The 14,446-nt window shown below is 47.3% G+C and overlaps 1 protein-coding gene across 1 annotated transcript; it reads left to right on the forward strand.

The window, feature by feature from the left end:
* The first annotated feature begins 2,384 nt into the window (after window positions 1-2,384).
* On the forward strand, window positions 2,385-10,660 carry LOC142003449 (keratin, type II cytoskeletal cochleal-like). Its single transcript, XM_074980406.1, has 9 exons — window positions 2,385-3,008; window positions 3,988-4,199; window positions 5,526-5,586; window positions 6,291-6,386; window positions 7,514-7,678; window positions 8,948-9,073; window positions 9,712-9,932; window positions 10,136-10,170; window positions 10,275-10,660. The coding sequence occupies exons 1-9, from the start codon at window positions 2,385-2,387 to the stop codon at window positions 10,658-10,660; spliced, it is 1,926 nt and encodes a 641-aa protein (XP_074836507.1).
* Window positions 10,661-14,446: the final 3,786 nt, after the last annotated feature.

The raw sequence follows: 14,446 nt of genomic DNA on the forward strand, positions 1-14,446 counted from the left end.
TCAGTGAAAGTCACTGACTTCTGAAAATGGGATTTGGAGTCAGATTTTCAAAGGTATCGAAGCCCTTAAAGATGAGCATCTCCTTCGGTTTTGCAAAAATTTCCAGGTGCCTGAATCCCATGGGGGTTTGCAAAATTCTGCTGTTTTAACTTGCATTATTTATTAGAGCTGATTAAAGATCAGAAAGAAATTAGTTTTCCCAGCTTTATTCAATTAATCAACAGGCCTTTAATAAATAGTATTCAGCCAGTTAAATGATGTTAAGCAATGCTTTTATATAGGTTTACAAATATTTCTCTCTCTTAATGAGCTAACTCAACAGCTGTATTGTTTATTGTCTAGACCTGGATGAGCAAACTTTTTAGGTCATGCTTCCCCCTGTTTTGGCCCTGCAATTAGCTGCCCTCCCCAACCTGTGGGAGGACCACAGAAAGGGATGTGGGGGGGAGGGTCTCAGAAAGGGATTGGGAGGCTCCAGGGGGTGCTCTGAAGTCGGGGAGGGCTGATCTGGGAGAGGACCCTAGGAGGGTACATCATCAAGCTGGGAAGCCTCTGGCTGCCCCTGCTGCTTGTTTCAGGGCCTCTGTGCAACTTGATTGGCTCAGCTGTGGGGGTGTGTGTTCCCTTGGTGATGCGGTGGTGGTGGTGACCCGATTGTGCTGCACCCCCTTACAAAATATCACACCACTCCCCACTTTCTGCATCCCCTGATCTAGACAGCACCACAGGCATGCGCAGCACTTTATAAATAAGGCCGGAGGTAATTTACGGTAACGGTACGGAGTGGCCCCAGCGAAAATTTTAATTACTAAAAGGGGTGCTCCCCGATGTTCCCCCTCTCTCTCTGCATGGCCCTCTTTGCAGCCCTCCCTCCTGCAGACACCAGTCACCTATGAACAAGTCCGTCTGTCTGTCTCTCACGATTTGTTACCTTTTTAGCCATCTGTTTTTCTCACTAGCTGGCTGTCTGGGTGTATGTCCACCCACATCACCATAGTATTGGAGGGCGGGCCTATGCTACAGGGGAAGGTTGAATGAAAGGACTCAATTTCAGCTGTGTTAATTACGTAGCTAAAGTCGATGCACCTTAACTTGGGCTTCTGCATTGTCTCCACCGGGGGAAGTCAAGTGGAGCAGGTGCCTCTGTTGATTTCCCTTCCTCTTAACGGGTGCCGGGAGTGCGTGGTCAATGGGCATGCCCTGTAAATTCGATTTATTGCATCTCTGCAGCTGGGTCGATCTTCCCTCTCGTGTGGATGCACCTTGAGAGGGCATCTACTCGGCAATTAAACACTTGTGGCAGGCCCAGGTCAGCAGACAGGGCTTGCAGAGCGTGGGCTGAGGGGCAGTAACTTTACAGTGTATTTACAAAGAGAGAGAGGTCCCAAAGCCCAGACTCCAGCCCAGAAATCTATACAGAAATTTCCAGCCCTACTGCCTATGCCCAGTGAGTGCAAGTGACTGACCTCGGCCAGCTGCAGGCTTTTATTTTCATCCAGGTGTTGCTTATGTGTGTTTTGCTCGTAGAATAACACAGAGGACAAGGGCTTCTTCTCCCCACCTTTGAGCCTGGCAGTTCTTAGCCATGTCGCTGCCTGTGAGAGTCATGGCACCAAATCATCGATGCTGGCAGCTTCTAGGGTTTGTCTCCACAGGAATCAGGGCTACAGGGGACAGATGCACCCTGTGACCAGTGACTTTTTTTTTAGGAGGATTGAGGGTGAAAAGCCCAAGTTTATCTTCTCTGGTAAAGTTTGACTTGAACTAGAGGGTACGGCACCTCCTCCAATTGCAAGATGCTTGGTTCCCGCTCTAGGTTGGGCAACCACTTCTCAGCTGCCAAAGGCGATTTTCCACGGAGAAAGCAGATTGAGGCTGTAATCATAGGTGTGCATGGGGAATTGTGAAAGCCACTCTCTTATTTGGCATCCCCTGGAACTTTTGCCTGCCATGGGGCTTTACAAGGCAGGTTCCAGATAAACAAACAGATAAACAGTACCTGTCCAGAGAGAGCATCTCTGACACCCTAAAAAGCAGCTTAGTCAGAGAGAGTTACCAGTAGGCGCATGTGACATTGTTCTTGGTGTTTGTGCGTTTTTTTTTTTTCCCCTTGTGCATTGCAGGGGTGTGTGACGGGGAGGGTCATGGTTTGGCAAACCAAAGATTGAAATCTGTCAACCACACCAAGCTCAATAACATAATAAAATAATATCCTCTGTCACGCCCATGCAAACCCAGCCCCGCTCCCGAAGCAGCTAAAAAGGAGCATCCCCAGCACTGGTTTCAGAGGGACTCACTTCCCTTCGCTCTGCAGTCATCTTCTTGCCCCGCTTCTAAAGGGTGATTCCTCTCCTCCTCTTCCTCTCTGTTTAGAAGGAGCAGCCATGTTTCTCCGTACGGAGGCTAAGCCCGTCAGTGGCGTCAAAAAGGTCTTCAGCTCAAGCTCTGCCATTGGCGTACCTGGAAGCAGAACCAGGGGTAGCTACAGCACCTATTCTTGCTCTGGGGGCTATGGAAGTGGTGGACGTGGTGTAGGGTTTAGCAGCAGGAGCTTGCATAATTTTGGCGGAAATAGATGCATTTCCATGGCCAGTTGTGGTGGTGGAGGATATGCGTGCAGAGGTGGTGGCTTTGGTGGCTTAAGTGGTAGCTATGGTGTCGGAGGAGGCCCATGTGGCTTTGGAGGAGGAATTAGCATTGGAGGACCATGTGCCATTGGCGGAGTAGCTGCTGGCGGTGGTGGAGGAGTGTGTGGCTTTGGTGGAGGAGCAGTTGGTGGTGGAGTACCCTGCGGTTTTGGACCTGGTTTTGGACCTGGCTTTGGACCTGGCTTTGGACCATGCAGACCTGGAGGTGGGCAACCTGGAGGCATCCATCCTGTTCAGGTTGACCAAAGCCTCCTGAGGCCAATCAATGTGGAGATTGATCCCCGTATCCAGCAAGTGAAAACAGAGGAGAAGGAGCAGATAAAGGTCCTCAACAACCAGTTCGCGAACTTAATCACCAAGGTGAGAAGTCAGGGCACTGGGGGCGGAGGGGAAGGACATTGAACCACCTTGGGCCTTGCAGAAAGGGTTGTTTTTATGTGTCCATCTCAGTTTGGCTAGGAAAAGAAAATTGAGAATGGGTTTCTTAGGCTAGAATTTATCATTGACGGAGAGAGAGAGAGATCAAACCCTCTCCTGAACAGGCCTGACCATTGATTCAGCTACTCTTTGGTTTTCAGCTATGGGATGCTCCAGAAAGTCATGTTGAAGTCATCACAACTTCTTCAGCTGTCACTTGCAGGTTTTACTATTGTGAATGTCTTTTTCCATGCAACCTCCTATCAAAGAGTTTCCTATTTATTTACATAAAATAGTGGAAAACTAGGTTTTCTGATTTGCTTGTCTAACCCTGGAGGCACTGAGGCCATGTGCTAGGAAGACTGAAGTCTCTGCTCTACAGCCTTGCTTTAGAGCCAGCTGGCCTTTAGTACATGTGGTAGAGCACAGGCCTTTTAGCGCTTCTGGTTGCAGGTTCAGTTCCTTCTGCTGATGACCCATCTTTGTCAGCATTAGAGTTCCACGTGAGCAGGTCCTCAGGTTCAGTGCAACTAGGACAGCTTGCCATTTGTTCTGTTACGTGTACAGTGATGGAGCTCAATATTTCAGGCTCCTTTTAGTTGCCCTTCTGAATTTGGCTTGAACAGTTGCAAAGTACATTCCAATGTGCTGGGTGGGGGCCAGTGTGTATATCTGGGGCAAGATCAGAAATGCTTTACAAGATTCAGTTCTTCTAAAATTCTCAAAGTTGAAACGTCAGTGAGCTTTTACAAAACAGGGTGAAAATGCCATCAAAATGCAAGTGAGATGTTCTACTTTTGCTTTTCAGATGAACTGAGAAAGAACTCTCCTGTTTGTATGGTGCGGCTGTAGGAGTATGGAGTAGAGCCACTGTTCCAAGTATTATAGGGAATACTTTATCCATCTGCTTTTTGGGTTTCAGGTCCAGCACTTGGAACAAACAAACAAAGTTCTGACCACCAGACTGGAGCTCTTACAACAGCAAAGCGGAACACGTAAAGTTGACCTAGGGCCCCTCTTCGAGAGTTTCATCCAAGCCAAGAGGAGGTACATAGATGGACTCTATGCTCAGAATCAACAACTGAAGTCAGAGCTGGAGAATGTGCGACATTATGTGGATGAATACAAGACCAAGTAAGTGCATTAAGAAAGTAGGAAATGAAACATTAATTAAATCAAAACTTATTACAGCTTGCGCAGACTTGATCGATCAATTTACTGTGCTTTGCTGGGATGAAGAGCGGGGTCTAATTGTTCCTATGCGTGAACTCTTTGCAGGCTTGTATGCGGGTGTTGGGGTGGGGGGGGGAATTGGGAAGGGTGCAGATTTAGAGATTGTCTTTCCATGTCCCAATTTCCATGTTCAGTTTCTCTCCATTCCTCCCTGTGCTGGGCCAAGCCTCCAGGGCATGATGGAAGAACCCAAGGCATCCAGGGAGCTGTAGTTCCTTGGCCAGTTCCCTGTTTAAAGAGAGCACCCTGGAGCAGGCAAGGGACTACATTTACCATCATGCCCCTGGCCTCTAGCAACAGGAGAAAGGGGCGGGGGCTGAGGGAATGTTATTTTTCACTTACAATATTATAGCAAGATTCCAGAAGCTCACGTCTATAAAACTTTTTACTGTATGGATGGATAGTACGTTATAACAAAATCATTTTGCCAATCACTGTTTCCACTCAAAGTTCTAAGGATCTTTCTCAGCCTGGTGCAAGTTAGTTGTGCTGAAGCAGCTGAGATGAAGGGTAAGAGGAGATTCAGAGCCATGAGAGTTTGCTCTATTCTTTTGAAAAGTAGAAGGAGCTTTGCAAAAAGGTGTAGATGGGAACTTTGAAAGAGAACCTGCAACTTCTTTGAAATGTCCAGAAGGAGTGGGGTTTTGGAGGTTCCTGGGCATCATACTTTGCCCAAAGCCACATGTGAACCTTGCGGTGGCCCAGAGGCATAAATCCACATCTTCAAAGACTCAGTGTAGCACCCTTACAACATTGCCATCCTTCTTGTCTTAAGGGGGTGGCCAAGGGCCTGTAGGCCTTGAGGAAGAGGTGTGTTTTGGGGAGGGATCTGAAGATGAAAAGGATGTAGGGGTGATGCTAGCCAGAAAGAGGCAATGACACTACAGCATGAAGGGTCTTACCTGCACACCTTTGGTGTAGTAAAATGGTGAAAAGGAGGAGATGAGAACAAGAATTAGACAACCAGTTCTGAAGCAGTAGCCACAGTACTGGCTACTGCTATAGCAAACTAACCACATAATTCTGAAAACATATTTATTGTTCAGGTCAACTAGCCACATTTAACTGGCCAAATAGCCACATATGGCCAGTGTGTTGAACATCACAGATCTAGATTATTTGGTATCAGACTTCATTTGAAACTACTAGCGGATTCTAGTGTTTCTTTATTGGTGAGTTAAACAGCAAAACACAAATAAATCCAGCTTGCCTCTTTACTTGAAACAGGTATGAAGACGAAATCAATAAGCGCACAGCTGCTGAGAATGAGTTTGTGGTGCTCAAAAAGGTAAGCAGCGAAGCTCATTTAAAAAAAAAAAGCAGTTAAGATTTAAACGTGGGCACAACTGAATTCTGCATTCAATAACAATTTAGCTGTTGAAAACCATAACTGGAATGAAAAAATGCCATTTGATGCCTCAAGGCCTGCCTCAAAATATCTGTGTTACCACCATCTTTGTGGCACAGCCCAATATCTCCTTGTGATTGTCTAACTGAATTTGTAAGATGCTATATGTATATATGCTGATGCTCTCTTTTTTGACCGTGCTTGCTTTTCGCATTTTGGTGGAATCGATAGAGTGCTTGGTGGTTGATTTATCTCATCTATATTAGACGTGATAAATCAGCCCCACTGAATTGGTTGCTGCCCATCAATCCAGCCCTTAGTGACGACATGCCCTTTAAGGTTCATAAACTCTTCCAAGCGAATTTTTGGAAAGGGGAGAAGGAAGGAAGGAAGACCATTCTAACCTTCACAGTGTTGCAGATCAATGACTTTGTCATGTTGCCTTGGTCTTATTGTAATGAGTAACCAAAGAACTAATCCCAAACATCTTGTTTCTACCACATCTTTCTGAACTCCTGTGTTTGAAGTCCCAATAGCAAAACAGCTGACTCTTGGCGGGGCAACCAGGCTGCTACTTCTGCCATGGCTCAATAATACCCAACAGGAACCTGAACAATTCATGGTATTTCTGATCTTTCCCTAAGGATGTGGACACTGCCTACCTGACTAAAGTGGATTTGGAGGCAAAGGTGAATTATCTGCGAGATGAAATCAGCTTCTTGAGCGGCGCGTTTGAGCAGGTAAGGGGTCTTCCTTTTCCAATGAACTGCTGGTAATTGGGTGATGTAGGTCTCTTCTACAAGATCTTGACTTTTGTTAGATACTAGGGCTGAGTTTCTTTTGGGTGATGCTCTCGGAAACGGACGATGCACTCCCCTTCACCCCAAACTTTTATTCCAGATAATCTAGCTCCTTACAGATAGAGACAGAATCCTTCCTCACCTGCGAACCAAATGCCAGGCCCCTGAAGGGCGCTAGATTTTCAGAGCGTCTGAGAACCTACAGCTTCTGCAGAAGCCAGTAGGGATTCATTGCTGAGACCATAAATATGGATGTAGAGACCTAACTCTAAGCAGCCATGTTTGATCATTGTAGCCAGACTTGTGGACTGAGCTCAAGGCAGGGGACCAGTTCCAGTTCTGCTTTGTCACTAGGGGTGTGTCTACACAGCAAAGTATCGGAGGGGTAGCCGTGTTAGTCTGGATCTGTAACAGCAACGAAGGGTCCTGTGGCACCTTATAGACTAACAGAAAAGTTTTGAGCATGAGCTTTCGTGAGCACAGACTCACTTCATCAGATGCTGGTCTTGGAAATCTGCAGGGCCAGGTATAAATAAGCCAGAGCAAGGGTGGGGATAACAAGGTTAGCTCAGTCAGCGAGGGTGAGGCTTACTACCAGCAGTTGCTCTGTAGGTGTGAACACCAAGGGAGGGGAAGCTGTATTTAGCCAGCCATTCACAGTCTTTGTTTAAGCCTGAGCTGAGGGCGTCGAATTTGCAGATGAATTGTAGCTCAGAAATTTCTCTTTGGAGTCTGGTCCTGAAATTTCTTTGCTGTAGGATAGCTACTTTTAAGTCTGCTACTGTGTGGCCTGGGAGATTGAAGTGCTCTCCTACGGGTTTTTGTATATTGCCATTTCTGATATGTGATTTGTGTGAGTTTATTCTTTTACGTAGAGACTGTCCAGTTTGTCTGTACGTAACAGACTATTTGGCTATTTAGTCAGACAGGCAGTTCTAAATGGAACTATCCAAAGAAATGTCTAGAGACCAACTTTAGACCAGAGGGGTTGAAAAGTGGCTGTTATGGAAAAGAGCATGAATGAAAGCTGCAGGAGAGAGATGACTGATGTGTTTTGTGCCTTGCAGGAAATCAATGAGCTGCAAACTATCCAGCGTGACTTGTCCGTGATTGTAACCATGGATAACAACAGAAATATCAGCTTGGATGGCATCATTGAGGAAGTCCGAAAACAATACGAAGAAATTGCTTGCAGTAGCAGAGCTGAGGTGGAGAGCTGGTACCAGAGCCGGGTAAGTAAGGAAGCAGCTGATGCCATAAGCAGAAAATATCGCTCATAGCTGATTCATAATTGCAGCTCAGTGGCAAAGAACTGCTCATAGTAAACAAGTATGTACAGGCTTCCAGTTGTGCTTATACACAAGTCAAGAGGATGTTGGGGGGGGCGGGGGTGGATCCTGAATAGGGCCAAAGATAGTAACAGAGAGTAAGCCGTGCTAGTCTAGATACTATCAAAACAAAAAGCAGTCAAGTAGCACTTTAAAGACTAGCAAAATAGTTTATTAGGTGAGCTTTCGTGGGACAGACCCACTTCTTCAGACCATAGCCAGACCAGAACAGACTCAATATTTAAGACACACAGAACCAAAAACAGTAAGCAAGGAGGACAGATCAGAAAAAGATAATCAAGGTGAGCAAATCAGAGAGAGTGGAGGGGTGGGGGGGAAGATCAAGAATTAGATTGAGTTAAGTATGCAGACAAGCCCCTATAGTGACCAAGGAAGTTCCCATCCCAATTCAAACCATGTGTTAATGTTCCGAATTTGAATATAAATGTCAATTCGTCGGATCCTCTTTCAACAGAGGAGCGATAATGTCTTTTCAGTAACACACATACCTTGAGGTCGTTGACAGAATGGCCCATTCCATTAAAATGTTGACTAACTGGTTTGTGGATCTGAAGTGTTCTGATGTCTGTTTTGTGCCCATTGACCCTTTGTCTAAGGGAGTTAGAAGTCTGTCCAATATACAAAGCATCTGGGCATTGTTGACACATGATGGCATATATGATGTTAGTAGAGGAGCATGAGAAAGTGCCTGTGATTCTGTGAGTAACCTGGTTAGGTCCAGTGATGGTATTTCCAGAGAAGATATGTGGACAAAGCTGGCAGCGGGCTTTGTTGCAGGGAAAGATTCCAGGGCCAAAGATGTGGAACAGGTTCACAGGCAGAATTCCCTCTGTTTTTTTCCATTCATGTGCAGAACAAACTTTATGTGCACCAAAGCATGTGCAGAGGTGCACCGCCAGTAGGAACAAATGCTGCTAGCAGTGGGCACTGTGTCAACCATCTGGGCAATACCTGAATCTCTGCTGGGTGGCCACACGCTCCCCGATGCAGAGCGCCCAGCTGCGTTTCCCAAAGAACTGTGCATCCGAAGAGAGACCCAGTAGGCTAGCATGTCGGCAGCAGACAGAGCACAGCAGCTGCCTGACAACTGCCGAGCTTTTAGTTGGCACCGTGACATGGGGTTCAAGGGCTGTTTTTGTTTCTGGCAATCAGTATGAAGAGCTGCAGAACACAGCCGGGAGACATGGGGACACCCTCCGCAACACCAAGATGGAGATTCAAGAGCTGACAAGGTGTATCCAGAAACTGAAAGTAGAAATTGAAGCCGCAAAGAAGCAGGTATATCCCAGGAACTTTTCATCTGTATCCACGCGGGGTGAGAGCTGGGCTAATATTCCCCTGGAATTCTGGGAGCAGCAGTAGAGTTCTGGTAGCTCCTGCTTTGAACCTCTGTCTTGTTTGGGGTACAGTGTGCAAACAAGTTACAAGGATGGTCCAGTGAGTAAGTGGCCAAGCAGGAAATCAGTCCCGTCTGGTTGTGTTGGGAAACTGCCAAATTTTTGGATTTGGAGCAGTATTTTTTTTTTGGGAAGGGAGAGGGGTGGTTAAAAAATTAAAATGCTCAGCAACGCCCCAGCCTGTTTTCCAGCCCCCTGCAGCTTTGACGAACCTTGATTAAGAAAATAAAAATTAATATATGGAGATATACCTATCTCATAGAACTGGAAGGAACCTTGAGAGGTCATTAAGTCAAGTGCACTATTCTCCCAGTGGGACCTATCTCAGGCTTGGTAATTTGTATTTTAAAAATCTATTTGCCCCACATCCTTAAATGGTCTCCTCAAGGACTGAGCTCCCAACCCTGGATTTAGAAGGCTGATGCTCAAGCCACTGAGCTGTGCTCCCCCCTGCTCTCTGCTAGCTGACAAAAAGGGGATGAAGCTTTGCATTTACAGACTGCCTTTCCTTTTTTCTAGATTACCCAGTTGCAGGGTGCTGTTGCTGAGGCAGAGCAGAAGGGTGAGCTGGCTCTCGAGGATGCCAGGAAAAAACTGAAGGAGCTTGAACAGGCCCTGCAGAAAGACAAGATGGAGCTGGCCAACTTAATGAAACAGTACCAGGAAGTGCTGAATATCAAACTAGCCCTAGATATTGAGATTTGCATGTACAGGAAACTCCTGGAAGGAGAGGAGTGCAGGTAGGCCCCCCCACCTGGTGGGATTTGTTTCGAATTTCTCAAAGTTCCCAGATTTGTTGGTGGGAGCTGAAAGAAGTCGGCCTTAAAGAAGTACTTTGCAAAGTTGGCCGCCCTCGGGATGGAACGTTCTTGAATGAGCAGGGCTCTATGGCCACACGACCTGCTTTACTGGATGAGTGACTGATGTGCCTTTCTTTACGCAGGCTCTCCGGAGGTGGTCAGTCCAGTGTGAATATCTGTAAGTAGCTTGTGGCCTTCACGTCAATGTGTGGCGGTTGTGTGTTTCCTGGGGTGTGTGGCCTGCCCTGATGTTGATGGGATGACTCTGTGCTTCTTTTGCAGCTGTGGTTGGCAAGGGAGCTGGCGGAGGAGGCATCTGTGGCGGGTTTGGAGGTGGACCAGGCCTCTGTAGTGGATACGGACTTGGAAGTGGAGGAGTCATCTGCGGCGGTGGAATTGGTGGAGGAAGTGGAGGAGTCATCTGCGGTGGAGGAAGTGGAGGAGTCATCTGTGGCGGTGGAATTGGTGGAGGAAGCGGAGGAGTCATCTGCGGCGGTGGAATTGGTGGAGGAAGCGGAGGAGGCATATGCGGCGGTGGAGGTGGCCTAGTAACCTGCGGTGTCGGCGGCTTCTCTTCTGGAAGTGGATTATGCCAAACAGGTGGTTCCTCCTCGGTCGTACGGAAATGTACCACCACATCCTTTTCCACCAAGTCGGGTGGGTACTGAGCACCAAAGCCAGTCCCTGGAGAGAAAGAAGCATCTTCTTGTTTTCAATTGGCAGCAGCACAGCCTACCTAAACCCAACTCTGGTATCCAGAAATGAAACGAACTGTGTCCCTTGCAGCCCACATCCTCAAAATACCACCTGACCCCCTCCAGCATCTTCCCCAAAGGCAGACCAGTAGCACCACCTATCTGCCAGGTTTAAACCAACCATCAGAGTCAAATAAAACATGCCCACCGCTGAAATGTGTTAAAACCCTGTAAAGAAATGGATCACTCCAGGATATCAGTAAACACCAAGCTGACAGAGAGGAGGGAGGGGGCTGCCCTGCTGGGTGTGCTGAATATTTTTGGCTGTTGTGGCTGTCTAGGGATAATGTGTATAAAACTCACATTTCCTTCTCTTTTCCTCTCGTTGCTTCCGAAACGCTTGCGTTTTCTTGGGTGCTATTGTATTTACTGTGCTTTCGACCTCTTGGTTTGCTTGCTTTACAAGTAGGCCTGAATCACATCAAATTGGGGGGTGGGAGGGAAAGGCTAATCCATGCAACTCTGGAGCAATGTCTAGGCAGAATGATTAGGCAGGTTTGTTATTTGGGATCCCCAAAGACAGACTCAAACCAACATTCTCCACACAACATGCAGGTCCTAAGTCTGCTCATCCTTCGTTCGTGTCCCCTGAGGCCATCGGTTGTATTTGTGCCTGTGTTGTAAAGAGAACCAAGCAAAACTGTTCCCTGCAAAGCATTCTGTGATGTAGAATATGCTGTACTGTTACCGGTACCTATCTTTCTTGCTCGGGGCATGTCCCATTTTCTTGGGATGTGCTCCATTTCAATAAACTGCAGACAAGTCAGATGACGTGTATGTGTGGTTATTCTTCTACAGGATGGAACAGGTGTCTGGTCAAGAACCAGAAGGGACTCCTGTTTTTCTGGTTTAAAAAAGTAGAAATACCACAAGGCTTGTGGCTAGATTCTTGGCTGGCACAAATTAGCAAAGGACTGCGGCCCTTCAATTGCGTTACGCCAGTTTACAGGCTGACCCTGTGTGTGTTCTGACATGGCATTAAGCTTATGGACGTAGGGTTCATTTCCTAGATGTGGGACAGTTTGAATCTGATGCAAGGTTTTCTTTTTCCCCACCCTGTGGCACAGTCTGCCTCACTTCTGGGTCCAGCCTCTTGTTCTGCTCACAGTCCTGCAGGGAGCTCGGGGCCCATGTGCCTTAGCTGCGGTTTGCCCTGTGGCCTGTAGCAGAAGGGGGCTGAGGTAGGTTGCCCCCTAGTCACCTGGAGGGGAGGGGAGTCCAAATAATCCTTGTGGGACCTCTTAACCTACCTCTTGTCTCTTGCAACGCTGGTGTTCTTTTCCGCTTTCCTTCTCTGTTCTCACCTCATTCCAACTTGCTCCTCCCCTCTCCTCCCCTCTCCCAGTGGGGAGGCCCTTGAAACCATCCTGTGGCAGCCTCAGGTGAGCTCAGCTGCCACTAATTGATTTATAGCAGCCCCACCTTGGCTGCTTCCCCAGGTCTTCTGGTCCTGGCTGCCCTGAACTATCCCTCTGTTAATTAGAATCCTAGAATCCTAGGGCTGGAAGAGACCTCAGGAGGTCATCAAGTCCAGCCCCTGCTGAAGGCAGGATCAACCCCAACTAAACCATCCTAGCCAGGACTTTGTCAAGCTGGGTCTTTAAAAACTTCTAGGGATGGTGATTCCACCAGCTCTCTAGGTAACACAGTCCAGTGCTTCACCACCCTCCTGGTGAAATAGTTTTTCCCAATATCCAACCTAGACCTTTCCCTCTGTAACTTGAGACCATTGCTCCTTGTTCTGCCATCCATCACAACTGAGAACAGCCTCTCTCCATCCTCTTTAGAGGCCCCTTCAGGAAGTTGAAGGCTGCTATCAAATGCCCCCTCACCCTTCTCTTCTGCAAACTAAATAAGCCCAAATCCCTCAGCCTGACCTCATAGGTCACATGTTCCAGCCCCCTAATCGTTTTGGTTGCCGTCCGCTGGACCCTCTCCAATGCATCCACATCTTTCTATACCGGGGGCCCCAGAACTGGATGCAATATTCTAGATGTGGCCTCACCAGTGCCAAATAGCACCAGATTATCCAGTGCCTCTTTCCCCTTCTGAGGAGTCCTCTGGCTTGACCCTGTCACACCCCATAGGTCATTGTGGAGTTGAAAAGAGAATAATAATAGGGCCTGGTTCTCTTTTATTCCAGTATTAGCAGATTTTCCCCAGCGTTGCTCGGGTTCTTAATTCAGCTGGGTATATGCATTTCCCCCTTGATCCCTGACAATGGTGACGAGAAACAGCCAACAGTGTCTCCATACAAATCTGGGAAGGTGAGGGAGTTTCAGCTCCACCCTAAAAGGAGGTTGGGAGGCTCAGGACTAGGTGTTCCCAGACAGAGTGGGATACACTCCCTGCCATCCCTTTAACCTGCCTGGTGAATTTCTCTTTTTTTTTTTTTTTTTTTTTTTTTTTTTTTGTATGGCTTTATGAAAAACAAACCCATTCCAGGCACATCCCATTGTCCTGGCACAAAACCCTGACCTTGCTTGAAATTATGATAAGAGGATGCTGAAGACCGAATTTGGTGGGCCTAGCTCTTACCTTTTAGTAGGAATTTTTGAACAGGCACTCTCTAAAACTATTAAAATTTGTACGAAAATCTATTTCACCAGGAGGGTGGTGAAGCACTGGAATGTGTTACCTAGAGAGGTGGTGGAGTTGCCATCTCTAGAGGTTTTTAAGTCCAGGCTTGACAAAATCCTGGCTGGGCTGATTTAGTTGGGGTTGATCCTGTTTTGGGCAGGGGGCTGGCCTTGATGACCTCCTGAGGTCCCGTCCAGCCCTAGGATTTTGTGATTCTAAAATACATAGTAGATGATGCCAGTGTAGCACTACTGAAAATCAAATGTCTCAGACTTGCATAAAACTCATATTCTGGTGTGGTGAATGTAACCCAGATCTCTACATTACTGTGGTCACAGCAGACAGCACCCACTTGCTAGTGAATCTGGGGCAGAGAGATGTGTCAATAGGATAATTACCATAGCACTGGTGAGACCACATCTGGAGTATCGTGTCCAGTGCTGAGCCCCCCTTTACAGACAGGATGTGGTTGTATTGGGGAGAGTCCAGCAGAGGGAATCAACAATGATTAGGGGGCTGGAGCAAATGACTTACGAGAGGCTGAGGGATTTAGGTTTGTTCAGTTTACAGAAGAGACGGGTAAAGGTGGATTTGATAGCAGCCTTCAGCTACCTGAAAGGGGATTACAAAGAGGATGGAGAGAGTTTGTTTTAAGTGCTGACAGATGACAGAACAAGGACCAATCTTGTCAAGTTGCAGTGGGGGAAGTCTAGGTTGGATATTAGGAAAATCTATTTCACCAGTAAGGTGGGGAAGCCCTGGAGTGCGTTACCTAGACAGGTGGTGGAATCTCCATCCCTAGAGGTTTTTAAGTCCCAGCCTGACAAAGCCCTAACTGAGTTGGGGCTGGTCCCGCTTTGAGCAGGGGGTTGACCCTGGCGACCTCCTGAGGTCTCTTCCAACCCTAGGATTCTATGATTCTGCCACCAGCACATTGTGGAAGGCTGGAGATTTGTACTTCTGTGACTACCAAAGGCATAACACCATCCCACAGCTACAAACTGAAGCAGGATACTCTGAAGCTGGAAGCCAGGTGCATGTTTGAAACAGAGAAGGTTGGAACCTGTTGGAACCATCTGGCAAGAGATGGACTGTGTGTCAAGTGAGAGGTTTGAAAGA

Source organism: Carettochelys insculpta, chromosome 29 (genome assembly GCF_033958435.1).
Source record: "Carettochelys insculpta isolate YL-2023 chromosome 29, ASM3395843v1, whole genome shotgun sequence".
In the NCBI taxonomy this organism is placed as follows: domain Eukaryota; kingdom Metazoa; phylum Chordata; order Testudines; family Carettochelyidae; genus Carettochelys; species Carettochelys insculpta.

Excerpts from the sequence above, each read along its gene's own strand:
- LOC142003449 (XM_074980406.1), top strand. The coding sequence starts at position 2,385 with ATGTTTCTCCGTACGGAGGCTAAGCCCGTCAGTGGCGTCAAAAAGGTC. Across the intron at positions 6,387-7,513 it reads TGAGCGGCGCGTTTGAGCAG|GAAATCAATGAGCTGCAAAC; the intron begins GTAAGGGGTCTT and ends TGTGCCTTGCAG. Across the intron at positions 9,074-9,711 it reads TTGAAGCCGCAAAGAAGCAG|ATTACCCAGTTGCAGGGTGC; the intron begins GTATATCCCAGG and ends CCTTTTTTCTAG.